Consider the following 27832-nt stretch of genomic DNA (forward strand, 5'->3'; position numbering starts at 1 on the left):
GGTTTTTCCGTTCTGGGTTACCGTAGTAACATGGCGGTGCAACACGTTGGACTCCGTGAAGAGGACCCAGCTCACTATGTGGATATGAAGGGATCATTTAAAACTAATATACTAGTACTACTAAATTTTTTGCTCACTGATTCCCCAAATACACTGTACCTTTAATTGATTAATTATTGATATGGTGATCCGTCCTTGGAAAAAAATTAAAGATGCAACTTGTGGATGATAATGTTGCTTTGTGTCTGCTGGGTTTAATTGAGTTATTGTTTGTGAACATGTAAGCTCTAAAAACATTGCAAGGCAATAATACAGCTATTGAACAAATGATGCTGACAAAGTAACTTTTGTAGTATGTAATTTATTAGTGCAACCTATATTTCATGTCCTATTGCTACAATGTGGACGCTTGCTTGGATTATTGTGATTCTCGATGCCGGACAAGTGTTTAACCAGCAGCTAGCAGACATCACGCAACAAGGCCAGTGAAGCCAGGCCAGTTGACTTTAAAGGGAGCGTTTACTTGACAGCTGAACGCAGCATCTGATCGCTGATAGCTTCAGATTAACATGAACCGCAGATACAGAGACTGGGTCAGAGGTGTTGATTCTTTTATCTCTTTGTTTGAGTTTTTACAGCACATTCACAGTTTCTCCACTTACCTACCCAGTTCCAAACAACTGATAGTGTGTTTGTTGGATCCCTCTAAGGGCAACCTGACACCGTCACCATAAGACCATTATCAGAAGATGTCATGTTAATAGTGTGATTAAAGTGAGCTGCACTGATCCCTAAAGGCCAAAACAGGAATTGTTGCAGATTTTAACAATATTTTGAATGCCAGACTTTAACTAGTATAGTATTTGGACATTGTGGCAGGAGGCTACTTCTTTTACTTCTTTAACTAAAAAAAAATTAAAAAAAATCCTGCATCGACTTTTCAAAAGGTAATTTTTTCCCCAAAAAATATAAATTCAGTAAAACATTCAACCTTCAAGTTCCTCTTTAAGTACACCGGAAGCTAGAAAGACACCCTAAAATAAAACAAAAGAACAATCTGATTGATTGACTATTACCTATTAACGTTCACGTTTATATTCAGAAGAAGAAAATAAAAGTCGTTTATTACACCGTTTTATTTCCAAAGTGCATCTCTCGGCAACTCAGGCAGACCTTCAAAATAAAAGGGGTAATTGTGTAACTCCACCGTCATGTGAGCCTTCTCACCGGAAGAACCACCTTTATTCCGGCGCCGGGTCAGGACTTTTATTTTGACAGCAGCCCTGGAGAGCTCCGCTAGTTTCCTTGCCTTTTTAGCTCGACAGTGGTGCTGCTGCTGAGCCTCGGCGGTGTGTGTGTGTGTGTGTGTGTTTGGATGGTGGACCGTTAAAACACCGACACCCCCCTCCCCACCCCCCCCCGACCGGCCCGCATTAAAATGCCTCATCGCCGCGTGTAAACGGGCGAAAACTTCGTGGGAGGGGAGAGAGTCAGGTCTCCGGGCAGGTTTAGAGGAAAATACTGGCAGGATGTTGCAAGTTTTAGCTTGTGGCGCCGTAGTTTTCCCCGGTCTCTTCTTCGCCTTTAGGAAAATCCTGCCGTGTGTGTTCAAACACTGGAGCGATGCCGACGTGGTGCTGGTCAGCGAGAGGTAAACCAGATAAATTCATCCTTTTATATAACATTTCCTGCCCAGATATGGCCGAACACTGTTAGCTAATGTATAGCATTTGACCTTGTTTGGTGGCTTGTAGCTAGTAACGTCTCTTTACCCCCCCCCCCCCCCTGTCCTCTTCCTCCCACATTCAGTTAGCTAGCTAATCTTGTTATATTATTTCATGTAACGTTGGTATTTGTACGATTACTACTATATCTGTCGATTTCACCAGCATGTGTGCATTTTGTGCCAATTTAATTTACCGTTTCAGTTTGTTCTCAACCGTTATTGCTTCTTTTTTTTGGGTGCTAAATTGGCACAGTAATCCCCCCCCACAAAAAAATAGTCTTTACAAGGATGATTGTGCAAATACCACAGCTAAGCTAACCTATGGGATCCCTTTTTTAAAAAAAAATGTTTTATAGGAGTATATAAATGTAGTCATCCCCATAGAAAGACTGGGGAAAAAAAATAACGTGCACGCTGAGGCTTGTTGGACGTGCTATTACTAGTTGTATCTGTGTGTAAGTGTGTTCCAATTGGTCCGTTTTATTTTTGCAAAGAATACGATGCATAATGTTGTACTGACGTGAAATGGTTTTATGGGTGGCTCGCACGCGATAATAAGAAGTCTGGCACATCATTAAAAACCTTGCATCCCCCCCCCCCCTCCCTCCAGGGGCTTTGTAACTGGTCCCAGTGACAATTGATGTTGCATGAGAACAAACTCCAGCTTCATGTGTTCTCATCAATTCTGTGAACAAGCAAGTTATTTTAATTTTAAATGTTTACATCTGCAGCCTTTTGTCATGAACTTTTAGACCACCTGGCATCGACATAGCAAAGGATGATGATGATAATGAACATTTGTGTGCGTGTGTCGGTCAGTGTGACTTGCTCACATGTGCACAGCTCAGTTCAATGCTCATTTGTACGCTGTCACTCTTGCTAATCCTCTGAGCTCCGGTCAGGGTCGAATGCTGAGTTGGCTAGGCGCTGGAAAACACTGAACCTTGCTCCTGAATAATGCTTCTACTAATTTACTAATGCTCATCTTAACGGAAAATGTTCCTCCACACCTCGGGGGATATTTCGCTGCTTGTTTTGCGACTTAACCCATCTCTAAAGTCGACCGTGTCCGCTCTGCCACCAATTTTCCAAGCCTGGATCACGCTTGTGTCTTTTGATTATGGTGGAACCATTTCAGAAGGGTTCATGTGTACCAAATATATTATGTGATTTTTTTTTTATGTCCCTGTGTGGTGCTTGTGCCCTTTTTTTTTTTGTGCTAATCTATTTTGTATTAAATATATTTGTGTGCTCTGCCTTTTTTTTAAAATTAAATGCATGTGGTAAAACATAACAGGCAGCACATGTCAGTTCACTGTAACTTGGAGCTCAAGTACGCGATGTAATGCGTCGTGTTCGCAGTCACAAATTGGGTTACTGTAGTTGGTGAGGTCGCGAAAACATCTACATAACCGTGAGATGTCCATTTGATCGCTTTGTTTTACTTTGACACAACTTGGCCAAAGTGAAAGAGTATAATATTTGTTTTGTTTTTACTTTTATCTGAAGTTTACTCTCAAATGAAATAGAAGCACATATGAGAACATATTAAGAAGGAACTAGGTAACATTGAAATTCTAGATCATCAGCTTTTTGTTTTTCTTGCATGCCTGTTCATTGTTTTTCCCATGCACATTTGCAGATAAAGACATGGCCGCACTAATATTCGTATTATACTATTTGTAGGATGAGGCTTAAGATTGTTTCAGCCTTGTGTGATCCAAATATTTCCAATAACTCTAGCGAACTCTAAGCAAAGTCAACTAACTGTTGAGCTGTTAGGCGGTCTAACACCACCATCAATTAAAATAAGCATTCATATAATGTAAAGTTCTTCCATTTCTTTGTATGATGACCTCGTAAAAATGCTGACAGACATTCGAAAGCTTCATTCGAAGTCCTTGAGAGAAGCTAAGAATGTACAAGGATCACAGTCTGTACGGCCCCCAACAAGAGTTGGTTATTAACTTTCCAGTAATTAACTGATAGTTTTTCTGCCTAATCAGCAAGTGGCCATCGAAGGACATCTCAAACTATCGTCATCCTGAGCTGTACTATGCACGTCTGCCACACAGGGAGAACTCCCCTCCGTGTATCCAGTGTGCCTGTAAAAGGGAGAAGTGGGTAATGAGTGTCAGCAATTTATAATGTCTGAGCGGACAAAAAGATGTAATGGGAACTTGCCACAATACTTGACACGCGATATCAAAGAGTGCTAAAACACAACGGCGTTCAGAGCTTTGCAAAAACGTAAACCTGCATTGGTGACCGCTCAACACCAAATATGTTACATCAACTAATAAGAATCTCATGTAGACCGTGGATATGAAACGGTAGACATGACATCATAACTGGCAGTATAACCGTATGCCATCTCACCTGGGTACCGTTTACAATCGACACTTAATGAGGCAGCACATGGTTCTCATACAAAAAAGTTAGTGAATGTTTTTGTTAACAAGTAACAGACCAGCTGCGTTCAAAGTTATTGCTGATTGATTGCTGGCTCTCACCGGTATTGATATGTTAGCTAAACAGATAAGTTCTAACAGGAAAACAATGTTAGCCACGCTAACGTGGCTCAAAGGTAACCTTTAGTAAAGTAAACGTACACGTTGACGACAAAGAAGTGGCCGTCTTCACTCCTAAATCCCATTTCACAATATCTCAAGACAAAGCCGGCTACGTCTCCATTAACTGTGAAGCCCAGGCAAATCAAGCCAATAGGAAGGAACGTCGACCACATCCTTGACAGCAGCCAATCAGCCGACATATTGGAGGCCGAAGGGTAGCACTTAACGTTGGATGTTCACCACATCTAACTAACCCCAAATTGCAAAACTGCACTCGGTCATCACTTACCTTTTTAATACACAGTAACTTCACTTCTTGTAAGCTTACTTCATGCCTTAACGCAATTGTTCTTTTCATTGAAGTAATCCCGTTGGAGGGGGGGGGAAGAAAGGGAGATTGCAGCTTGCATGATTACCGTGAAGTTGATGTCCATAACGTTGCCTTGCAATGAGAATGGAAGACAATTGCCGGAAATCCTTCACGAGTTCTGCTGATTGCATTAACCTTTCCCAAACAACTCCTCGTGTACAGTTGGCAAGGCTCTTCAACCTCTCGTCTCACCATCAAAACAAACCCCATGCTGTGTCGGCTGGTAAAGATGGCAGAACAGGAAGTGACTTTACAGTTTCTCTCTTCTGTGTCTGATTTGTGAATCAAAGGATTTCTACATAAAACGGTGTTTATTTAAGTTTATCAGCCATTCACAATACCAAAAACAGTTGTTACATATTCATTTTTCGACTGCTTGATAACAGCTTGACAACGATTGGTCCCCTATCTGCGTTTATTCGTTTATTTAATTTTTAATCAAAACGCCGCTGTTTTTGTGTCACAGTTCAGCGGTCTGGACCCAGGAAAATAAGTTGACGGATCTATATTACTTCGACAGCACAGTAAATAAGATAACTCCTTATTGTAACTCAATGAAGATGGCTAATATTTACCATCGGAAAAGTTTAATAAACATTATATAGGTTATATATGCTAATGAGTTGCATAACCGTCTTTTAATGAATTTAAAAGAGTTTATACCTTTTTCTAAAATAAGTTTTTTTTATTTTTTTTTACTGATGGTAGTTTTGTGTTATGACCACCAACTAGAGGCCATAGTTCACCCACCTTTTTAGATTTTGATAACTCGTAGTCCATAAAATATACAGAATATTGTGAAATCGGTTAGCGACACATATCCAGATAACCTTTCTTTTGATTGTCTATACCTGAAGTGTTTATGTACTCCTTCATAATTGGTTATGGAACAATGCATCGGGTGAAGGAGCTGCTTCCAGAGACGGGGTTCCTACTTGCTGTGAAATGCACCCCGTTTTCTTTTCTTTTCTTTCGCAGTGCTGCAGCACCAATGCAACTACAGGTTACGTAGTAACGCCACACACGACCGTCAGACACTGAGCGTTTTGACAGGACATGAAAGAGAGCAAGTCGTTCGCCTAGAACGGAAACGGTCTGGGAAGCAAAAGATTTGGGTTTGTAAGTGAAAGGGAAGCCGAGTTTGCCACCGGCCCGGCACAGCGGGGAGGAAAAGACAACCTTGCCGAACAAGGCAGCAAAGCATTCTTCCCCCTTTTTTTTTTTTTTTTGCCCTCTCCACGCTACTCACCCCGTCAACCTCGACCTTTCAGAGAGAGAGAGAGAGAGAGAGAGAGCGGGGGGTTATTGGCGGACGCACAATGAATGAGTTGTGTAAAATCTGGGTCTTGTGATCGAGTATGCGACCGTACAGCCCTAGAAGGCACCGAGACGTGGGGGTAAAATGTGTGTGTGTGTGTGTGTGTGTGTGTGGGGAGGGAGGGAGAGAGAGAGTCCAGTTAGTCATTTCCAGTTCAGGCCTTTTTGGTTTTATAGTTGCCGGTCACGTGGCCTTTGTTGCGTTGCCGGCGTCATGGCCGCATTCCCATGGAGATTGGTGCGAGGTGACAGCCGGTTCAAGCAGGAAACACAAATGCACTCTTTGTTTTCTCAATCTCGCCGTTTGCAACACACAATTTACTTATTGAAGAAGAGAAAGAAAAGCCCCCCTTTTTTTTATTGGCATTGTAAAACTGGTCATTACTTAACAGCAAGACTAAAAGTCTAAATCCTTTCTTGTGCTGGGGGATTTCACAGGTCCTCTTAACAATTGAGTCTTGACTCGAGACCCAAGTCGAGTCCAAATGATATTCACTCTAACCAGATCTCAGTAGGGTCCTCGGGACTGTTAGTCCTCACCACAAGCGCCATCTTGAGCAGAACTTTTGTCAGACGGGCCCGTATCTATTTATTCCTGTCGCTTACGACAAAAGAGCCACGACGGAGGAACAGCTGATTTGTGAAGTTGAAATGAGGGAGTTATCTTTACGATGCCTCCCTCATTTCACTCCAAAAAAGCTAGATAAGGTGGCAGCTGGCTGCAGGGAGATTGCCTGAACGTTTCCGTCTTGCCATTGGCCCATTTCCAGTGACTCTCACAATAACGAAGCGTGTTTTTCTATTAAAAAGTACAAATGTTGTACGACGGCACGTACTTACCCACCCATCTTTTAGGCGGTCAGGTCTCCAGCATCTCAAGTGCACGGCTGGTGGTTTTGTGGTTTGTTTACATGACGTAGCGCCTCATGTTTTGTTTATTTTAATTATTCTTCGTGCAGCTTGACCAAACCCGTACAATTAAATTTTCAATTAATGAATTTGCCGTTGTGTGACTCCTATCTGTCAGTGCACGTGAGAAACGGCTGCGATAGTGCTGGAATTCTTTTAATTTTTTAAAAATTACTATTACAATTTGTACACTCATCAAACTATTTGTTGACAGTCGTAGAGTGGATCCATGGGCACATGATCTATGAACAGTCGTCATCACCAGTGTTAGCTAGGCTGTTTTGGTGGACTGTATTTTTGGAACTGAATGGGTCTCCTGGGATCGGGTCCGACTCCCTTACGGACCCCTATTTAATTATTTTAGAAAAATAAAGCTAACACTTTTGATCACTGAACGTGAGAACATCATACTCTACTTGCTGATTTCACATCCTCTCAGTAGAGGCGCTGGACCTGTAACATTTGTCCTTAAGGGTGGCCAGTGAAATAAAAAGGGTTCATCCTTTTTGGGGATGCATGATACTTCTGTCGAATTTCATGGCAACCTGTGACACAATGGGACGACACTGTGAACAAACTAAGTGTATGATAGGAGAGATTGTGGATCACCTGAGTTGGTCTCCAGTCACCGGCGGGGGTGGTGATGAGTAGTTGTTGAACGTAAACCGCCCCCAACACACAAAGTGCAGTGAAAAGCTGAAACATTTGAACAGTGGTGTGTTAAAGGGCCCGAATGTCCATTATGGCTGCAATTACATGTTTTCTGATTTCAAAGCGGCTTACGGTCAGCGCTGCCAAGTTGGAGAACAGCCGGGGAGAGAGCTCGTCTGAGCTAAAGCGGCCATTCATAGTTTGAACAAATTGGTGATTTATAATCCAATGTCCTGTTTTTTGTTGTCTGCTTGCGAGTATACTTTTTGAGATCGGTGCCTCCTGAATGCGTGTGTGTGTGTGTGTGTGTGTGTGCCTTGTGCCGCCTCACACGGCGACACTTCAAATAGAGATGTACCAAGTTCTCCTATGTCACAGGTCTGTTTATAGACTAGGAAAGTCGAGGCCAAGCACCGCTAATCCCACGAACGGTGCACCGAACTTGTAGGTCTGACTGCTTATGTTGTTCACCTGAAGGGGACACTTTTTTAAAACTTGACCCAGGGAGGCAACCGCCGCGGGAAGTGCCCGACTCGGTTAATTCTCATTGATAGCCAGCAGGAAGCAACTCCTCCGGTTGCAAAACTAATTCAGATCGTAAAGAAGTTTTGAGGAAACGATCCAACTTCTCACTTCATTTATAACCTCAGTCGACACCGTGAACATGAGGTCACGGTGTCGATCGCCAGGTTCAAAGTCTTCAACGCGGCAAACATCATCATGGTCCCATCGAGAGTAAAAGAGACTGTTGAGCAGGGTGTGCTTTAGGGGCGTGGCTGCTTTTGTGATTGACAGGTTGCTACCACAGCTGTCTCCGGTCCGGTGTCCGTGTTTATTGTTTTAGAATTTTAAACTCCCTCGTAGTGTGTTTTCTGTTTGCGAAAGTTGTACTTGGCTCAACCCTCGTGTGTCACTTCTGGTTGCAAAAAAATCAAGATGGAAATGGGCAAAACAGACCGAACCAGTGGATGACGTCATGATGATTATTATGTCCACTTGCCATGCTGTCGTGGCTTAAAACATAAATGCCTTCATGTTATGTTTGCTGCTGTAAAGTGTGATTATTAACTGTCCATGAATGTATTGTGTATCGTGTTTTTAAAAAAAAAAATGTGTGTGTCTCTTTCTCAGACTGGTGTCCTCCCTCCATGCCGTCATGGCGACCACGGTAGGAGTCATCGTTGCCACATCATGCCGGGAGAGCGTCATCGACGACAGGTGAGACGCCACGTCATTAATCCCCTCCGTGAAACACGCGGTAACTTTAAGAGGCAATTTGTCCTTGTGTGCTCCTGGTGTTCCTCACTACTGTTTTGGAAAAAGAAAATAACAAGAAAAACAGGACGAACCAGCTTTTAAAAGTGACACGTTGACATCTTAAGACGAGGTGGATCGTATTCACGCTGACGTGAAAGTCGGTTCATGTGGATTTTGAAAAAGTTAATATGCATTTGAAAAAAAAGTAACTGATAAATAAAAATAAAAATGTCAAGAATCTTTCAAGTGTTAAAAAATTGAGAACGGAACTTATTGTGGTGATGGGGCATCATGTCGTAGTCACGACTGGGTTGATCCACTGAGAAGTTGCAGCGCTGTGGTTCCTCAATGCTTTTGAGCAATTACATTGTCATGTACAGTCTGGCAACAACAAAAAAAGAGGAGAAAAAAAAGGCAATTTCATTTTTTTATTTTAAAATGGACTTATTTCTTTTTTTTATTATCCAAGCTCTACCTCCACATTAGCACTCTGGTAGCAGGTTAGCACAGCGTTAGCCTCTCAGCGCAGTGTGGCGGCTAAGCTAACGCTAGCGTAATAATCCTACTGGCTGAACGGCCAGACAGGGCCCAGTTTCAGGCTGCTAATCTCCACCCCCCCCCCCCCTTCACCCACAGGCCTTAATTCCTCCACAGCGCTGCTCAGTTCGGCTGTCCTGTGACGTGCACACGGCCTGGAGCTTATGGAACACATGCTCCAGAGTCAGACCCCATGAATGCTTTAATGCTCTATAACAATCTGCCACTTTATTTTTTTTTACAAGGTTTTGCAGTGGGAAAAACATCCAATACTGAGGTTGGTGTTTTCTACAGCTGAATAATTAGGGGTCCATGTCCATATGTGTCGGTGTGGAGCATATTCTATCCCAGGCTGACACGAGGATGGTTTTAGTAAGCTAAAGTAAAAGAGTACCCAGATTCACAGAACATTTAATTATTGCAATTAATTTAGTTATTTATATCAACTTGGGGCCCCTTTTTCATTCTTGTCAAACCCTCGCCACCACCTTTTTGCTTTTACCTCCAAATAAAGTGGTTGAGATTATGCAGCTCAACTGATTTCTTCTTGCCCCCGCCGGGTTCCATTTCTGCCACGTTGCCACGTTTCCAAACCGTACATTGTCATTCTTACCAATAGAAATGATGCCTAAGGCTGCACAAAGAGAGTTTATAGGGACGTCAGCAGTTAACTTTGCTTTTGATAGCCTTTGAACCTGCTTCTTTAATTCCACACGTTTATCTTGCGGAACTCAAATATTTGAATTTCAATTCAAATATTTGCTCTTAATCAACCTATATAACGACATGTGCAACTGGTTCAAATGTGTTCTCTGTGGTTAACCAATTACCAGTTAACCCTTTCCATCCGTACTGGTCCACACGCATATTTGGAGACAAATGTTTTTGTTTTTTTGTTTTTTTTGTGCTCACAAAAAAACGGTTCATCCGAATTTTCCGTTGCCCTGAACACAGAAAATATATATATGCACACATAATCGATTCATGTAGCCCTCCTTTCCTCACTGAGTGGTGTGTTGTGTCCTACTGCTCTTAATCGCCATTCACTGACCTTAAGAGCTGAAAAGCCCAGTCAGGGTTCAGTAGCTCAGCTCTGCAGCTTTACTCCGTGCTGTCCACATAATTAACCATCACGGTAACTGGTGCTCATTAGAGGGCTGCAGCCATTCACGCTGTTTATTATACTGTACTTTAAAGTCTTTGTAAGCATACGTGAGAGAGGCAAGGCCAATGGGTTGAATGAGTTTAGTGTGTGTGTACTCTACTCTAATACTACCGAATCATTAACTTATCAATGACCAGTATTTGGCCTGCTTATCTTGTGTAAGACGATTCCGATCACATAAAAAAAAAAAACATTGTTTGCCATTTAGTGCAACGGATCTCCCGCTTTTGCAAACATGGCGACTGCGTTTTTAAATAGGAAAAATGAGACCGAAGCATGTGTTGAGAGTCGAGTATTTACATGTTTTTTTTCATCCTCAGGCACTGGCTGGCCCCCTACTTTATCGTCTGGTACGGTGTGCCCTACATGACATACGACATCTTCGCCATGTACCTCAGTCACTACCACCGCTTCCGCGTCAAAGGGCACGAGGACTACAAGCGGCATTCGCTGAGGACCGTGCAGTCCTTCGTCCGCCGAGAGTTCCTGCTGGTGTTGCATCACATTGCCCTGCTCACGATCCTGCTGCCTGTGACGCTGGTGAGGAGGAGGAGGGGGGGGGGGTGAGACAAATGAGGGTGGGATTGAAGCGGCGTTGATGAAGTCTTGTAGTCTGTAGTCAAGGCCAATAATTGTTTTTAAATCACAAACACATTGATTGTGCCGATTTTATAAATGGTGATGACACGGTCACACACGCACACACACATTGCACACACACATGTTCAACGAGGTGTGCTCCGGGTTTCGAGACCAGTCTGCATGGGTCGCAGATTTCTTGAACTGAGGAGTCAGAGTTGTAAACATTTACACAGTTCAGTATGAAACGCCTATTTAAAATTTTGATTTATTGCCAAAAACTACAAACTGTCAGCTGTTTTCAATGAACAAATCAAACAAGAACAATTTTAAATGGCTCAACACAGCTAATACTGCAAGTGATTTATCCTAATCCAACACAAAATGACACTTTTTAATGACTACAGTCTCACACTGATTCAACCCCCGATTCAACGTGATGCGTAGCCAGACACCCGGTTCTGACCGCGTTCCCCCGGGAATCTTGAGCCCAATCGTAATGGGCAGTGGCAAACAATCCCACTGGTGCTGATGACATTATACGTTGCACCTAAAGAGAGTTGTGAGAAGTCATGTGTCCTCTCTGTACTGTCCGCTGCCGGTAATGCGCCATATAGTTTATGCCGTAATGTAGGGCATTGTTTTCAAATCAATCCTTTCTTTGAGCCGCATTATCTCCTAATAATTACTTAAGTGGCAACAGTAAAATAGGCATGATGCTCACTGTTATGGATTACCAATCAAGTAATTTTCCAAGTACATTAGTGAGCCAACATGCTAATCCCAACTGGTTCTGAAAGCACCTCTTATCTCACTTTGGTACCTGCAGAATTACTGCACATGTGCAGATCATCTCGACCACATTTAGTACAGTTTGACTCGTAGCTCATATATTCCTTTACACGGCTCCTACTCGAGTCTGAACTGAAGAAGACGATTCTCATCCGCAAAGTGGCTTGAAATGTTAAGCGACACTCGAACAGTTCAAAGGAAATGACGTTGTGGTCGCGGGTAAAGGGCTCCGTGTGCGTCTGAACCAAAGTACTTGTTGGATTGGCAAACGGCCTCCTATATAACCTGCGGAAACTAATGTCATATTTTTCCATTCTTCACACCTTATTGTTCATATCTGCATCAACACTGTGAATGCCTTTTTGAGGAAAGATAAGTCTTGAGAGCACGCACCATTATCCCCGTTTGAATGGTTAATCGTGGATTACACTTATGAGCCAGTATCCATTTTGTGACTGAAATACCACGACCGAAGTGTCGGTGAAATTCTAACCACCAGGTTTATGCAGTAAAGTGGAATACCTAACTGATTTACTGTGCGGTGCATTTAAAGTACAACTAGGAGGAACTACTGGTCAGGCTTCAAGGTAGTAAATGACAGGAAAGGGTAGAGTACAAAGATTTAAATTCAAGGATTCTTTTAAATCCTTGAATTTATAATTGTCGCAAAGAGACAGTCGCATTAGGAACAGACAGGAAGACTTGTAGTGCAGTTCTTAAGCTCCTGAGCACAGTTTGAGCAGTAAAGTTCATAATAGTGCTCAATTTCCTGACTTACTCTGACGATTTCAGCGTCGGCCAGAATAGAAGCCAAATAATGCCGTACCGCACACTTGGAAGAAGTTCAACTGGCCGACGAGAGTATTTATAAGTCAAGAGTCGACAGAAACGTGTAACGCGGCCCACCCTCCTCTCCGAGTAGTACCCAGGTAGGCAGGCCAGGTGCAGTGGAAACCCGGCCCTTTTGTTTGCAGTGGCAATATGAGATCATATTACCCTTCATTATTCAGCTCCAGCCGCAGTCACCCTTCTCTTTTCTCTAAACTCACCACCCCCTCCCTCCGATTCTCCTCTCGTTCCCTCACCCGTCAGCTTTATGCCACCAAAACACATGAGAGATGGTCGAGTCATGCAGCGAAGCCCGTTAAAGGACGCTTCAGTACTTTTATAGTTGGAGAACTTAGGGGGCTCATTTCAGAAATATTGTTCCCTATTGTGTCGCTCTGATGTTAGAAGTAAGCTTTTTCTTTCTATTAGGGACATGTTTTAGTAGGAAACTCACAGCTTTGGTTAATAACATTAAATGATGGCTGCATTCCATTTAGATGTGCCAGTTTAAGGGTATTGTGCATGCCCACTCACTAGCATAGGCTTACTGGGATAGACCTAAATGGAGCCATTATTAATGTAATTTCTTCGACCTGTGAATAACATAACATTTTGAGTTGACACTCGCAAATGACACGGTCGTACGAAACGTAAACCATACTTTGGTGTTTTAATTTCGTCCTCCTTTCATTTCCAGGGGGACATTTGGTTGCTGTAGCAGCAGCAATTAAATTAGATCAGCATTAAGAGGTAGATGATGACGATGATGATAATAATACGGCAACTTGGCAAATGAGCCTGAAGTCGAAGCTTTTAATGTACCGGTTGAGCAGGCCTCTAAATTATGGTCACGAGTATCTGCAAGGTATCCACCCCGATGACTAAAAATGGACACCATATTTTTTTGTTTTCGGCAACCTAAAAGCTGTAAATGTGATGGCAGGCTTAACATTAAGCTCTGTGTGGAACCACTGCCCCAGTTGGAATTGGTCGGGTATCGGATCGGGACGCCTTCTGAAGGCCGTTTTCTGGTAACGTCCAATAGGAGGAGACCTGTAAGCAGACGTAGAACAAGAATTCTAGCCAAGAGTTTGGGATATGACCGTCCTGAAGCTCTTCTGGACCAACCGGCTCATTATATTTCAGACGTATACTTACACAGGGGCTTAATGACGGTCACATCGACGTCTACTCACGACTGCTGGCTTTTTTTTTTTTTTTACAGGTGGATCGTGTCCAGTGATGCACGAGATAGATTTGATGTTCACGCCAACCGTTCAGCTCACGGCTAATCGTGAGACTCGTGTCGTAAATGCATCCTAAATTTGCACACAGGCAAATGTATGGAGTGGGCAGTTACAAATACATTCTTGGGACAGATGGGAAGCATCAGATCCCAAAAACCACAAATGCAGCTTTTGTTCTCAGCGGCTGCGTTAAAAACTAGAGGGGACCGGTGCATGAGAACGGTGTGTTTTTAGAATTTGTTGACTTAAATAAATGGAAGAAGTATTGTATTCAAAACAGCGCTTGAATAAAGTCAAATATAGAATTATCAATTTCAATTTATTTATTTTGTATAGCCCAAAACCACAAATTTACAATCTGTACACAAACGACATCCTCTGTGGGATGCGATGGTCCCGAGAAAAACACAAGACGTGCTTAAAATATCAAAAGTATTATTATTGACTGTTCAGTTTTTAGCCCATTCAGACATGTCTCACATTTCAGTTCTGGGACCAAGACTGAAACTGCCCTCCCCAGAGGCCTCACGTGGCCTTGTGTGGCCTTGTGTTTTCAGCTGTGTATGCAAGTTTGAAATGTGTATTTGACAGATAAAACGCGCCCGTGCCAAATGGTGCCTTTTGCTCCGACATCCCATAGACAAAGGTAACGCACGCCCTACGGCAGGTGGTTCCACGAGGCAGCCACTTGGTTTGTGTCGCCGCGGTGTAAAGTTTCCCTCTGCGGTCTCGATCATTCTTTTCACGGTGCAGATGGCGAGGCCGCGTCCAGCGCCGCTCATGCTTTATTCATCACCGCCGCGCAGCAAGCTAGGCTACCAGACAGCGCTAGTCTTTTGTCTGGAGTCTCTTTACCCATCTCGACTGACTCGCCTATTTTAGGACGGCCTCTCTTACTATACAGCGCCGTGCCTGCTGGTCAATATTTGAAAGCTTCATTCATTACTTATGCACAGGACATCACTGCCGCGGCTCACCGCACACTACCTTTTTTTTTTTTTTTTTATGTACTTGCGAAATTGTGTCCGAATCCGACTGAATCTGCCTTTTGCGGTTTGCGGCATTGTACGAAGAAAACCCCGGAGGTTGTCACACCTCCGGTAAAGGATTTCACTCTTAAATTGAATCCACCTAAATCTAATTAAGGGTTGAAACGCGCTCGCTATGCCTGCATATGTGGAGTTCAAGGACATTACTTTTGCGAAAGAAGACGACCAAACCACGGGTTGCTTTTGAAAGTATTAACTGGAAAGTAAAGTTCACGTTTTTATTCGTAGAGTTTCGAGGGTGCAGCTCAACCGACGTGTCGAGACCGGCGTTAATCAAAGTCGCGGTCCAAAGTCCCCCGAATCGTGAAGAGCGAGACGTCTTCTTTTTGCCTGTGTTTTTCAAGGACACGCACGTCGAGTTCCTTATTGTGAACCGGCCTCTCGTTAATTGTCAGGCGAGTCTCCTCGACTCGTAAAGTTGGGAAATATCACGCAGCCACGTCAGGTTTTACAAGGCATTTGTATTTTAGTGGTTAATATTTGAATTGGACCAATAGCACATCCACTGTAAAGGAAGTCGTCCCAGCATAAACCAGCAAAACTTTGCCTGAATATGTTGCCAGTAACTAAAAATGTTATAAAATACAGACATTTAAAACCATGAAGGGCAATTTTTGTATTTTTATACCTGGACCCTTTTTTTTCACGTTTTTTTTTTATTTTTTATGTCTAACTGAAAATACAACAACAATGTGTGTAGCAAAATGCAAACTTTTCTAAATTGATAAAAAAAAATTAAAAAACACCTAAAGTGTCTCAGCCATTTCCCTTCAGCCTGGCTTTCGGGTCCACTTTCTCGGAAGCACCCCTCCCCCTGAATCGGGACACACAATAGACTGTTTGTCGGCGATGGGATGGGACTCTTGGTCCCCGGGGTTGAAGTTCAACAGTTTTCATCCTGGCTAACACTTTTTTTGTTTTTTCAGTGAAAATTCAGAAATTGTTACAGCGATGTTTGATTGACGTTTGATACCCAAAACAAACGACAGCATGCGACAGCAAGAGAGCCGAGCGGAGCCATTTGGGATTTTAGCTTTGTTCCAGTGAGGGCCCTCAGGTGCTGCTGTCAACTGATTAATGAAGAGAAGCTGTCCACATCTATCTTCTCTAACAGACCCTAACATCCTCTCTCAACAGATAGCACGCAAACATTATACTGGATATTATAACTATCAGTCCAAATCTGTCAGAATCGACCTTGAGAAACACGTGTTGTTTAAAACCCGATAATGCCCCTTTTTTTAATTTTTTTAATTTTTTTTAAAGCCTCTCTCCACCGGGACGGTTCCGGAAATTGTCCTTGAATGTCAGCTGTGTGTGTTTCTTTCCATGCTCATGCTTTGTTTGCTCACTCTGCGTGTGCTCTGTTTGTCTGCTTCTCAGTTCTTCAGAAGGGACCAGGGGGATTTCTTCATCGGCTGCTTGTTTCTAACGGAGCTCAGCACACCCTTCGTCTCCCTGGGGAAGATATTTATTCAGGTGAGACGCCGTGCGCATGTGCATTCAACAGACTGGGAAGTCACACACCCTGTCGTGTACTTCACGCTGTCCCTTTATTCCCCCCAAAAAAAGAAGAGGAAGAAGAAGAAAAGCCAAAGGTTTTGAGAGAGTGTACAGATCAACTGGCATTCAGCCAATTTGGGCAATCATTTGCTAAAAGAGCAGCAATTGTCCAATAACAGCTGAGCAAACAGGACCACTCGTTAAGTGGTACGGTATGCGTGGGGCTGCAATAAGAGTGAAAAGTATAAGACATAGAATTAAAAGTGTTTGTCTGCAAATGTTCTCGTATGCGGACTAACTATCTTACTGGCTGTGTTCCGCTGCATTTGAGCAGTGTATTTATTTTATTTTATTTTAAGACGACAAACTCTCGGATACGTTTGTCTGTCACCTCAAATTTAGTTATAGCCCATAAATGCAAATGTATAGAGGTGCAAAAAAGTTTGCATTTGAAACCATCTCAAGGATGTGAACTGAGCCGTCTAAAATCAATGTCTCTGCCCGAGTCACTCGTGCTCAGGTGATGTCCAGTGTCTTGCATCATCAAAAAAAAAACTCAGTATCTCCATTTCAGTTGGGATGTCACCGTACCATCAATAATTAAGGCTCACGGCTCAACAACAAAAAAAAAAACAGAAACCACTTCAGTCGGTGGCGTGTTCAGCTAAGGAGCCATGACGGTGTTTAACTCTCCCTGCCTCATAACCCATTAACAGCAGTTTAAGGCCTTCGTTAGTTCCACCCATGCAAGCGGGCGTCACATCGCGCTCGCTGACGAGCGGCTGCGTGTTTTTTCCGTTAAAGTCGTGATCTAAAAATAGAAGAGGCTTGCTGTGGACCGCGGGGCTTCCAGGCCTCTGCTGACATCTGGTGTCAGCAGAGGGGAAAAAAGAGCAACGCAAAGCTCCACTGCTTCACTTCACTGAATCACATATGTTTTGTTGTTGTTTGGTATGACTTTGTAAACAACGGTGAAGCCGGTAGCAACACGCCCGGGAACTGAGATCTCTTAAATCTAAGGACAGACGTTTCTTCTCAATTCGATCTCGGTACAAAAAAATGATTGAATGCCGGTATCCTTCGACGTCCTTTTGATACTACTTTTTTTTGTCCTGGGTTATATGATATTAATACCTTGAATGTATCAAGGACCGATACCCGGCCCTAACTCCAGCGAATGGCCATTTGACACTACCTTTGACCTTTAGACATTGAAAAAAAGCTAAAAAGCCACATGCATGTCTACAGTGATCTTGCTATAGTTCAAGTTGAGCCGGAAATCAATATATTTATTTTTTTATTCTGCTGTTACTGGTGTTGGATAAGTGGATATTTTGTCCTGCTAATGGTGGCAGGTGAAAGGTCAGGTGACCTCCAGAGTTACTGGTATTCATCCTCTGGGGCTCAAGATCGTCTTTACCCATCGTTTGGAAACCGTTGGTGAAGCTCCTCGGCCCTGTTGTGGCCGACAAGGAGGACGTTGGGAGAATTGATGAATTAAGAGGACGTCCGTAATGGCTGAAGGATCCAAACGCACAAGCTAACAGTCAAAAGGTTTCAAGTGATCCCAGCTGACTGGATAAAGTAATGTGTAAGACCCCTGAGTTCGGGATGATTTTGTCACCAATATTTTGAAGAGGAAAGAGGGACTTTGATGTGTCTTTTTTTAAACGTATAGTTGACAAGAGACAACTGAACATTTAACACAGAGAAACACAATGTTGCTGCGTATTGAAATGCCACCATAACGTGTTCTCATCATCCACACCCTCTTTCTGTCTCCCTCCCCCACCAAAAAAAATAAATCTCCCTTTCTGTGTCTCCTCCACCAGCTCAGCCTCCAGGAATCCTGGCTGCACAAGGCCAACGGCGGCATGGTACTCCTCACCTTCTTCGTGTTCCGCATCGCCCTGTTCCCCTACATGTACTGGGTGTACGGCCGCCACTACGGCATCCCGCTCTACAGCGTGCCCTTCCACCTGCCGCTGTCCACCAACCTGGGCAACGTCTGCATCCTGGCGCCGCAGGTCTACTGGTTCGTCCTTCTGTGCCGAAAGGGCTACCGTCTTTACCGGCGCAGCCGTGTGCCAGACTCGTCTCCCGCGGCCACGGTCACTGACAATTCAAAGGCTGATTGATATCAAGTTCACGTTCGCCCGCTCAAGCCGCACACTCAGCTACTAACGCAACTACTTCTGCAAAGGCACTAGTTTGACTTAACACATTTCAAACCCCACCATTGTACTGTAGTACACCAGGACTGCCTGCTCTTGTCCCACAACTCCCTGGGCATTTTTTTCCGCACACTTTAAGTCCTCTTGTTACAATATCTGCTGCCTACGTGGACCTCTCCACCGAAAGCAGCTCTACTACTGAAGTTTGATGATCTAGCTTCTTTTTTTGGGGGGGTGGGGTGGGGGGATATTTTGGCTCCTGCCTGGATCTTTGTTGAAGTGCTACACGGCGTCTGTCAACATTTACAACGCTGAAGAACTTCCATGGATAGACATTATCTCCTCCTCCTCCTCCCCCCCCCGGACCCCCCCATTACTCCTACTGTGTTTACGGCCTCTGCGGACTTTGAAGGTCTGTTACAGTGTTTGCGTGAGTGGCTGCTACGACAGGTTGTATTTATTGGGATGATTTTGCTGTCGAGTGTCGGGATAGTCGCGTTCCCCCTTCCCATCCATGTGTGAGTGTGTGTGGGGGAAGGGGGGGGGGCAGGATGCAAATCCGGGCAGCATTAGCAGGAAGAATACATGTCACCTCATTCACGTTCGAGAGCTTAAAAAAAAAAAGAAGAAAAAACACTAAAAAAAAACTGCTACATTTTGTTGACACCCCCAGTTAATGTGACGTTTCACCTCCCAGTTCATTTTGTTTGTAGTTTTCCCTTTAGAGCATGATACAGTGGCATCATCGACCCCCCCCCCCCCTCCAGCTGTGACCTCACGTTTACTACCGTGGCTCACTTATTTTTCAGAAGCCGTCTCCTTTCAGCAGGGTGCGAGAGCTCTGTGTGCATGGTGCATCCCCCCCCCCCACACCCCCACACCCCCACACCCCCACACCCCGGATTCAATGCTGCACTTCCATTTTAAGAAAGCCTTTTCAGGAATTTGGGTTCGGCAATATCCTCCCAACGGTCGGGAGCAGGAGAATGGTGGCACCGACAAGGGATGACCTCAGTTCTGGGAAACCCATCCTTCATTTTCACAAGGTCATTTTTCAACGAGTCCGTGCTGGATTTTTAATTTTTTTTTAATTTTAGGTTGATACGACAAAAGTGCAGTCAAGACCTCAAATGAATCACCTTTTTTTTTTTTTTTTGGAGAAGGAAAAAAAATAAATAAAAAAAATAAACGACCAGACTGCTCCCGATGTCTAAATAAACAATGTAAAGCCATGATGGGATAAGATTAAAAAATATGATGTATTTGGACTAACACCCAAGTGCAAGGATTTTAATTTCTGCAAGGTTTATATATCATTTGCATGCATGAGTATATATATATATATATATATATATATATATATATATATATATATATATATATATATATAATTTTTTTTTTTAGCCACTTTCAAAGCGCAGAAGGTTAGTAAAGGTTGGTTCGCTAGCAAGAGATTCATCTTCTGAATCCACGATCTCCATCTTGACTGGAGCGTTTTGCAGCTGCCATAGCAACGCTGCATTGCTGCAACGCTGGCAGCCGGTGCTGATGTAGGGGGCAGCATGGGGAGACGCAGTCTTTGAGGATGGCTCATGGTCAAATGTGAAGAGTGTTGGGAGATTTTATGTTTTCTCCTGTAAAAAAAATAATAAAATAAATATCGAATCTGCTTGTCAGACCACAGAGAAGGGAAGCGGGAGGGGATGCCTAATGTGGGACGAACTCAGGGCCACGGTCAGAGCAATAAGGTGAGCAGAGGCTCACCAGGGCATACTTTAAACAGAAGAGTCAAGTTTATATGCGATCAGCCACAAAAAAAAAAAAATCAATTCCTGGAAGTAACCGTTTAGTTTCCCGGAGGCTCCACAGATTTATATGCACTTGTGTACTTCACACAGGGCTGTGTGTATATAGTTTAGTTTTAACTCAAAAATGGTTTTAAAACGTAAACCTATATCTCAACGTGGTAATTAGACCTAAAAGGACATTTTTCTTTTTGTTCTTTTTTTTTTTAACATTTTTTTTTAAAGCAATCTTTGTTGTTGCTGCATTCACAGTTGCATACAGACATTAATCACAAAGACATTTTATTAGCGAAAATCACATGCTTCACTTTCACTTTATTATTTAAGAATGCAGCGGGGTTATTAGTTTCATACACAATCTAAACCCGGAGGTTAATTGAACTCTTAATATTCGTGGGTCATTCAAGCTTTATAGTGAACTAACTGATTTTTTTAAGAGTGGGGTTATGGCCTTTTTTTTTTTATGTCCTGCAAATTCAATCTATGCAAAAAAAAGAGGCTGCGGTGCATGTGTGCAACACTAATATCGAGTATTTGATTGATCCACGCCTCAGTTTGTTCTTCTTTTGGGACCATTCCATTTATTTTTGCTGTACATTTCTACTGGGACTACTACACACTACAAAACCATGGTCTCGTGTTGCATTTCACTTTTTTGGGTTTTTTGTTTTGCTTGTCTTTATAAATTGACCTCGGTAGCGTTCTTAATCATATAAATTAATGTGATGCTGTATATTAATCATAAGTAACAACAATTTTGTAGCATACACCAACAAGTTTACAACTGCAGCTCAGTTGACTGATTGGTTGAGTTGTTTGGATACTGACTTGATAGGTCTCTCTCTCTTTCTCTTCTCTTCTCTCTCTCTCTCTCTCTCTCTCTCTCTCTCCCCCCGAAAAAAAAGTTTGCATGCAACTAATAAGAAAATCGTTTGAAACTAGAAACACAGACCCACGGGTTTTCTTGTCCCTCTCCCTCGACTGTAAGGCAGGCAGTTCCATTTGTGAAGAGGCTGAAAATGACCTTCATCCAGGTCTTCTCCATCTTTTTTTTTGATTTTACAAAAATTGTTTCCCCCATGTCACTTCCTCAGATGGTCTTGTGTCATGATCGCCAATTTTATAAATATATATACATATATATTTATTTATTATTTATTTTGTCGTCCACTTTGCGAGCCGTGAATCGTTACTGTAAAGTGTGGGTTCGTCATGAATGCATTAGAGAGAGAGAGAGAGAGAGAGAGAGAGACAACTGACTCAGTCATGTCAGTTACGCGACGATGTCGATGAGACATGCCGTCGTCACCTGTAGCGGCGACCACCACGAAACCACTGGCCCCACCACACAGCTGGGGGGGATGTGCAGAAATGAGCGAGGGTGAGGTTTCACTGCTGGGGAATTTTTTAACTTTTCTCCTTTTTTCACGAGTTGCATAGTTGCAAGGAAGCAGCATTGTTTTTGTGATGGGTCCTCCTTGTCGACAGCATGAGGAGAGACTGAATGATGGGCTTGTTCCTCTCTGGTCCGTTGCTGACCAGCCCTGTTCTTACTGGAAGACATCCCAGGTTGTTTGCGCCGCTTTTCCCACCGTCCTGTTCACCCGTCGGCGGCCTCCTCCTCCTCTCTGTCGCCATCTGTCGTCAGGATTATCTGCTTGTCCCCACTCAGCAGTTTACAGGCAGGGCCAGTTGGGATTAGTCGGCCTATGCGGTTTTTTCCCTATCAAATAGTGTGCATGTCTCCTGCGTCGTCGGCTACAGGCGTGACCTCACTCTCCTCTAAATACACTCTAAAGCCAACCTGGCGTTGATTTAATGCTTTAGTAAAGGCTGGCGTTCGGGAGAATTTTATTCTTGTTTTTATCTCTGGGTGGAAAAAGCCATTGAGACGGCTTTTCGTACCAACATGACACAAAACCATTTGAGGTGTCGTCGCAGCTCTTTAAAAACCTGTAAAGCATGTTGTGTCACTTTTGTGCTTTTTGATTTGTTTGCTAGAATCAATGTTGAGGAAAGGTCTCTAAACCTCTCACAACTGCACCGGACTTTTGACAGGTCATGGAAACTGTCGAATTTGACGGACCGTCATGGTTACGTCTGTCCAATTTAACAGATTTGTGGGAACTGAGTTTTTAAATTAGAGGTTCATTAACATTTTTAAGAGCAGTCTATTGAAGCTAAACTTTGAAATCATGGAAATCAGAAAATATAACATCCCACTTTCTTTTCTGTCACAATTTCCTAAATTTGGTCATCAAAATTTCCCTTTTGTTTTATATGTTCTTTTTTTTTTTGAAGCAATTCTTTATTTTCATTGTGTCCCTCATGGCAATTAAGAAAGCAACATTATATATTTTTTAAGTGACTGTGTCCAAAATTCACATGTAATTTCTATACTTGCAAAAATATTACCCATATCATTTTATGACACTGCCTTGCCGATACCTGATATTTGATAATAATAATAATAATAATAAAAAAAAAAATCTGATTTAATTGGTCTGATCTGATCACACCGACCTGACTACATAGTTCTTTTTTAACTTTCATTGGGAAGACAAGCCACATTATTTCCATCGCTTGGAGCCACATAAACAGCATCCGATCCTAAAACCTGCAACGCCCTCAGTAAGAATAATGAGAGGGTGAAGGCGACTGACGGGAGCTTTCAGTTAATCACAGTAACTGTAGAGATGTAAGAGAGAACCACTGGCCTCTCGGTTGTTGTTGTTTTTTTTAGACATGCTGTAGATGGTCTGTCTTAATAGTCTACCCTCCAGAAGTGACTACCCTCCAGTCTCACATCTTTTCTTTGGGTACAGCCAGTGCATTTAAATCTACTTTAACTCCTACATAATGATTATACTGATACACTTTTTGCATTACACAGTAAAAAAAAGAAGGACAAAAAAATGTATTACTTGTAAGTAAAGATAGAACGGGAACATGGACACCAAACCGCGATGGCTCTGCTGCGCCGAGCTAAAGCTAATTAGCAAAGGCTAACCTCGTGCGGAGCAGTTTTCGGCTTCTTGCTAACACTATTTTCAGCAATGTTTCACTACATGCTAACACCGTTTAATATCCGTTTTTTATTTTTAAAAGGTTGTAGAGTTCATGCTAACACTTCCTCTTACATTTTTGGTTGACTAAAACCTTTTGACACACTACTGAGCCATAATAAGCTTCAAGCTAACGCCTCATTTATATTGAGTCATCCCACATGATTAAGTTATTGTAGCCTTGAAGCTAACACTTAAATGTACTTTAGCCTATTGCTAACTTTATTTTGAGTGACTATAGCACATAGAAGGTCAGACTACATGCGAATGCTTTATCTTTTTGAGTGATAGAACACGGAGCTAAGGCTTAATACGTGTTGAGTGAGAGTTGAATCCAAGCCAACACAGAATCGCATTACAATGCTCCATGCTAAACCTTTAGCAAACTCCAATTGGGTCGTTCCTGTGAGGTTTTGACTGCCCTGCTGTGTCTGACAGACGGCCGATGTTGTTCAACGCTAACATGTGGTCAGAAATGCATGTTAATAAAACTATTTTTGAGAATAAACCTTTTAAAGGAACAATACTTTGGCTCTCTTTGCGGCTCAGAGTTGGAGCCACCAATGCAGTGACGTGAAAAAAAAAAACACTATTATCACATGATATCTTTATTTACGCTAAAACTAAATGAGCGCTCCATTGCACCCGAGTGTGAATTGTGTCTTGTGTTCCCATCGTTTAATTCAACACGTTAATTTCTTTGTCATTTTACATCCAAATATTCTAAAAAGAATAACAAACAAAATGTGCTTGGCGGTATAAAGTTTGGAGTTTCTGAGGATTGTTGGGATGACTGAAGGTTTTAAGGCTAAAATAGGTTTAATAAGTGTGGCTCTTATGCCACTTCCTTGTTATGTTGTTATATCAGATAAAAGCTGATGTATGGAGAGTAACCTTCACATCATCCTATGGTAGGATCAGACGACACAAGATCAACCTGATCGTGGCCTCGGGGACAGAAATGAACCAATCTTTTTTTGTTGTTGTTTTTTTCACCTAGTTTGACAACATTAACAACCATGATGGCGACACATAGAAGCACATATCACTCCGCCGTGCACAACTATGAAGACAAAGCAGTGAAATCATGTGTGTGTGTGTGTGTGTGAAAGAGTCCCAGGTACCTCGATTGTCCGCGGGTCCATTGTGTAGTCGGCCATCTTTCTTGCCAATCATTTACGTCAGATCTATCAATTTACTTCGTCGGCTCCCGGCGGTGTGGACCTTCTCTTGTTTGCAGGGTTTGTCGTCGGTGGAAAAACGCAGCAGAGATCAGTTGTCCCCTCTCATCGTCTAAAGTGGTGTCTTAATACACGTAGCAACGATATTTAGTAGTTTGATTTCTTATGATGTGACGTGAATGCGGCATTAGGCTGGTGAACTGCACACAAATTGACTTTGAGACGTTTTATCGTACAGATTTCAGATGAGTTTGGATTCCTAAGCGCTTCAAAAAAACCCCAAAAAATCTGCTGCTGGGACTGATTTTGATCTGCGGAGACGGTGAACCAAATTTAGTCTCCGGTGCCTCGTGAAAAATCTATTTGTGACACCCAGAAGAGTCGGTGTGAAAGAGCTACGTTGGCAGGCGGTGTTTACAGGCTGCGGCTGTATTTAACACCTTTTTGTTGGCATCACACCCTGAAGCAGAATGACTTGTTTCAGTAAGGTTTGGTGTTCACTACAATCCTGAAGGAAAAAATATATCATTTAATTAATATATTAACTCGTTGATTGCTATGCGTTTACTGCAAGGATGAGAATAAAACGTGTCCTTTTTGATTCTGATGAAATACAGACCGATACTATCTATATGCTATCTGTATTTTCAAATTATCAAGCAAATCCCACAATGTTGCTCAACGGACATCCATTATTTGAGTTTAAACCCCTTTTTTAAAGCAGAGATGGATATATTGTGAATGGGTTTGCTGTGTTTCTGTTTTAGACCTTTCATCATGTGTATGTTTTGGAGATTTGAATCTTGACCTGCTGTCCATATCACTCTGTTTTGCCGTCGGCTGTGTATCTGACTTAAAACGAAGCACCTTCACAACCTTTAACACATTATTTTTGATAGCATTCTAATTGTTCATATATATATCTATATATATCTATCAGATTTGATGCATATGTCTTCATTTTATTTTTTATTTTTGTTGAGGAAATTTCTGAAATCTGAAAACAGACGTGACTAAACTATTAATGTTGAGAGGAGTTATGTACTGTAGCTGGAACTTGTGAATTCAGAGCACCCTTTTAAAATTAAATAAATTTGATTTGAGAGACTGTTTTTGAACAAGCCTCTATTTTGTTTTCCTTGTCTTGTAATCTGTTTTTTTTTTTTTTTTTTTTCACACCATCAACATCTATTTTTGTTCTTATTTTAAAACCACCGAAAACCTCCAAATCTTAGACACTCCCTTTTCATTTGGCCTGACGTTGTGTTCACGTTAGCCCATTTATTTCACTCCATTTCGCGGAAGCTGACGTACCGGTTGCTATAGGAGCAGTAAACTTAAAGTGGCTGTAATCAATATATATATATATATTTTTTTTTACATCAAATGACACTGAAGTGAAAGGGGTCACGCTTATTGATGACCTCACCGGGGGAGTTATCACCTGAATCTGCTGCTTTCAGAGAACGACGACAGACCACAGTCATCATTTGTGTATGCTTGAATAAAAGATTATCGACATTCTCCTCTTGCACGCGTTGCGCTTCCTCCTTTCTGTGCATCTCGTCTTCGGTGTCGATGCTTTCTCTGAGCTGTAATGTGAAGCCGCGGCCACCCAGAGGCACTACCAGGCTCAAGCTGACGGGAGGTCATCCCGCTTCTCTGATTGGTTCATCCGACACTCCAACTGGATGCCTAAATCTGTGGGTAGAGTGTTTTTTTTAAAAATAATTGCTTTAAAAAGCACCACGTTTCTTTTAAATGTAACCTATAAAAAGCAACCTGGAAATAATTACCGTGACTTCCTTTTTTTTTTTTTTTAGCATTTGCAGATCCATCAGAACGTTTTAGGCGCCGGTCATCATGTGATCTCCTCTTCGTGAGCCTCTATAACACAAGACGACGTGCACATGTCTCTTTTATAGGTCGATGATGAGGATTTCTACTTTAAGTTTAAGGTCCTCCTGAGTGTGCACTGTATGTTACCGGTTTACACGTTCATTGATATTATTTTTGCAGCATGAAAACAAACCAAAAATGGGGGGGGGAATGACCTATTGTCAGGTATTTGGGTGAAATGTACGGTGGCCAAGAGATCTCATACTCTAATGCTAATTGCATGGAAATAGACAAAACACAAGAAAATGAAGACATTTCATTCGCTAATTTAACAATACATGTGTAAAGAAAGGCACTATAAAGACAGACAGACACTTATCATATTTATTTTAGATTAAAAGGGGACATGTTATAAAGTTTTTCTATGCACACACATTTGGGTATCTGCAGAGTGCCAACCAGCCCACAAACTATGAAGTAAGATGACAGTTAACCGTTTCGTGTCTGGAAATTGACATGTAAGAAACTCAAGTCGCTCTTATCCAGCAACAGTTTTATCAGCAGCAAAGAGACAAAACCTTTTGAATAATCCTGGCTCCTCCCCCTCCCCATTTGATCTTTTCCAGCCCCCTCCTTGATGTCCAAAAATACAGAGGCCAACCTATTGCTCCCAGGCTGAGGGGACATAGATAGCTTAGACAACACACACTGGCCCGGGGCAGCAGGGGTAAACATCGAGGAAACAAATAGTAGATGCCGTCTGACGCTTCAACCGGATCCCTCCCGAAAGGTTAGTTTGATCATCCCTCGGCTCCTGCATGCACCGAGAACCTGATCTGCCTGCGCGGTACGTAATCTCATTTCCCAAGATGACATTGTGCGTGAGTTGTTTTGTTTTTTTCCACGACTTATAAATAACAACTGCTCTTGCTTCAACCAGATGAGAGGAGAGCGCCAGAGAATACGATTGCACATTGAGTGAAGTCCTCCATGGAGCTTGATGGGACTTTAATGAGTTGCCGGCCCTCGGGATCTCCCTTCGCGTCTCCAACTTGACTGAGAGATTGGCATTGGAACGCAGCCGACACCTTTGAAGGAAGGAATTGGAAGCGATTAAAAGTAGTTTGATCAATTTCATTTTGAGGACGTGAATTAGAAAAAAAAGACTATTAAGACTGAAGGTTTGGTTTCTGAGATTTGAACTCTTCTGACTAGAATCTGGGGTGGTGAGGGTCACTGAAGAAGCCATGGAAGTAGCCACAGAG

At 42.5% G+C, this 27832-nt stretch overlaps 1 protein-coding gene across 1 annotated transcript; it reads left to right on the top strand.

Moving 5' to 3' along the window:
• The first annotated feature begins 1262 nt into the window (after positions 1-1262).
• On the top strand, positions 1263-20017 carry tlcd3a (TLC domain containing 3A). The gene is made up of 5 exons (XM_034550293.1): positions 1263-1651; positions 8678-8764; positions 10826-11045; positions 16384-16479; positions 18336-20017. The coding sequence occupies exons 1-5, from the start codon at positions 1530-1532 to the stop codon at positions 18639-18641; spliced, it is 831 nt and encodes a 276-aa protein (XP_034406184.1). The 5' UTR covers positions 1263-1529; the 3' UTR covers positions 18642-20017.
• Positions 20018-27832: the final 7815 nt, after the last annotated feature.

This window comes from Cyclopterus lumpus, chromosome 14, assembly GCF_009769545.1.
Source record: "Cyclopterus lumpus isolate fCycLum1 chromosome 14, fCycLum1.pri, whole genome shotgun sequence".
Taxonomy (NCBI): domain Eukaryota; kingdom Metazoa; phylum Chordata; class Actinopteri; order Perciformes; family Cyclopteridae; genus Cyclopterus; species Cyclopterus lumpus.

Bases quoted from the DNA above. Each gene is read 5' to 3' on its own strand.
- tlcd3a (XM_034550293.1), top strand. From the start codon at position 1,530: ATGTTGCAAGTTTTAGCTTGTGGCGCCGTAGTTTTCCCCGGTCTCTTC. The intron at 1,652-8,677 runs GTAAACCAGATA...TCTCTTTCTCAG, and splicing joins GTGGTGCTGGTCAGCGAGAG to ACTGGTGTCCTCCCTCCATG. The intron at 16,480-18,335 runs GTGAGACGCCGT...CTCCTCCACCAG, and splicing joins TGGGGAAGATATTTATTCAG to CTCAGCCTCCAGGAATCCTG.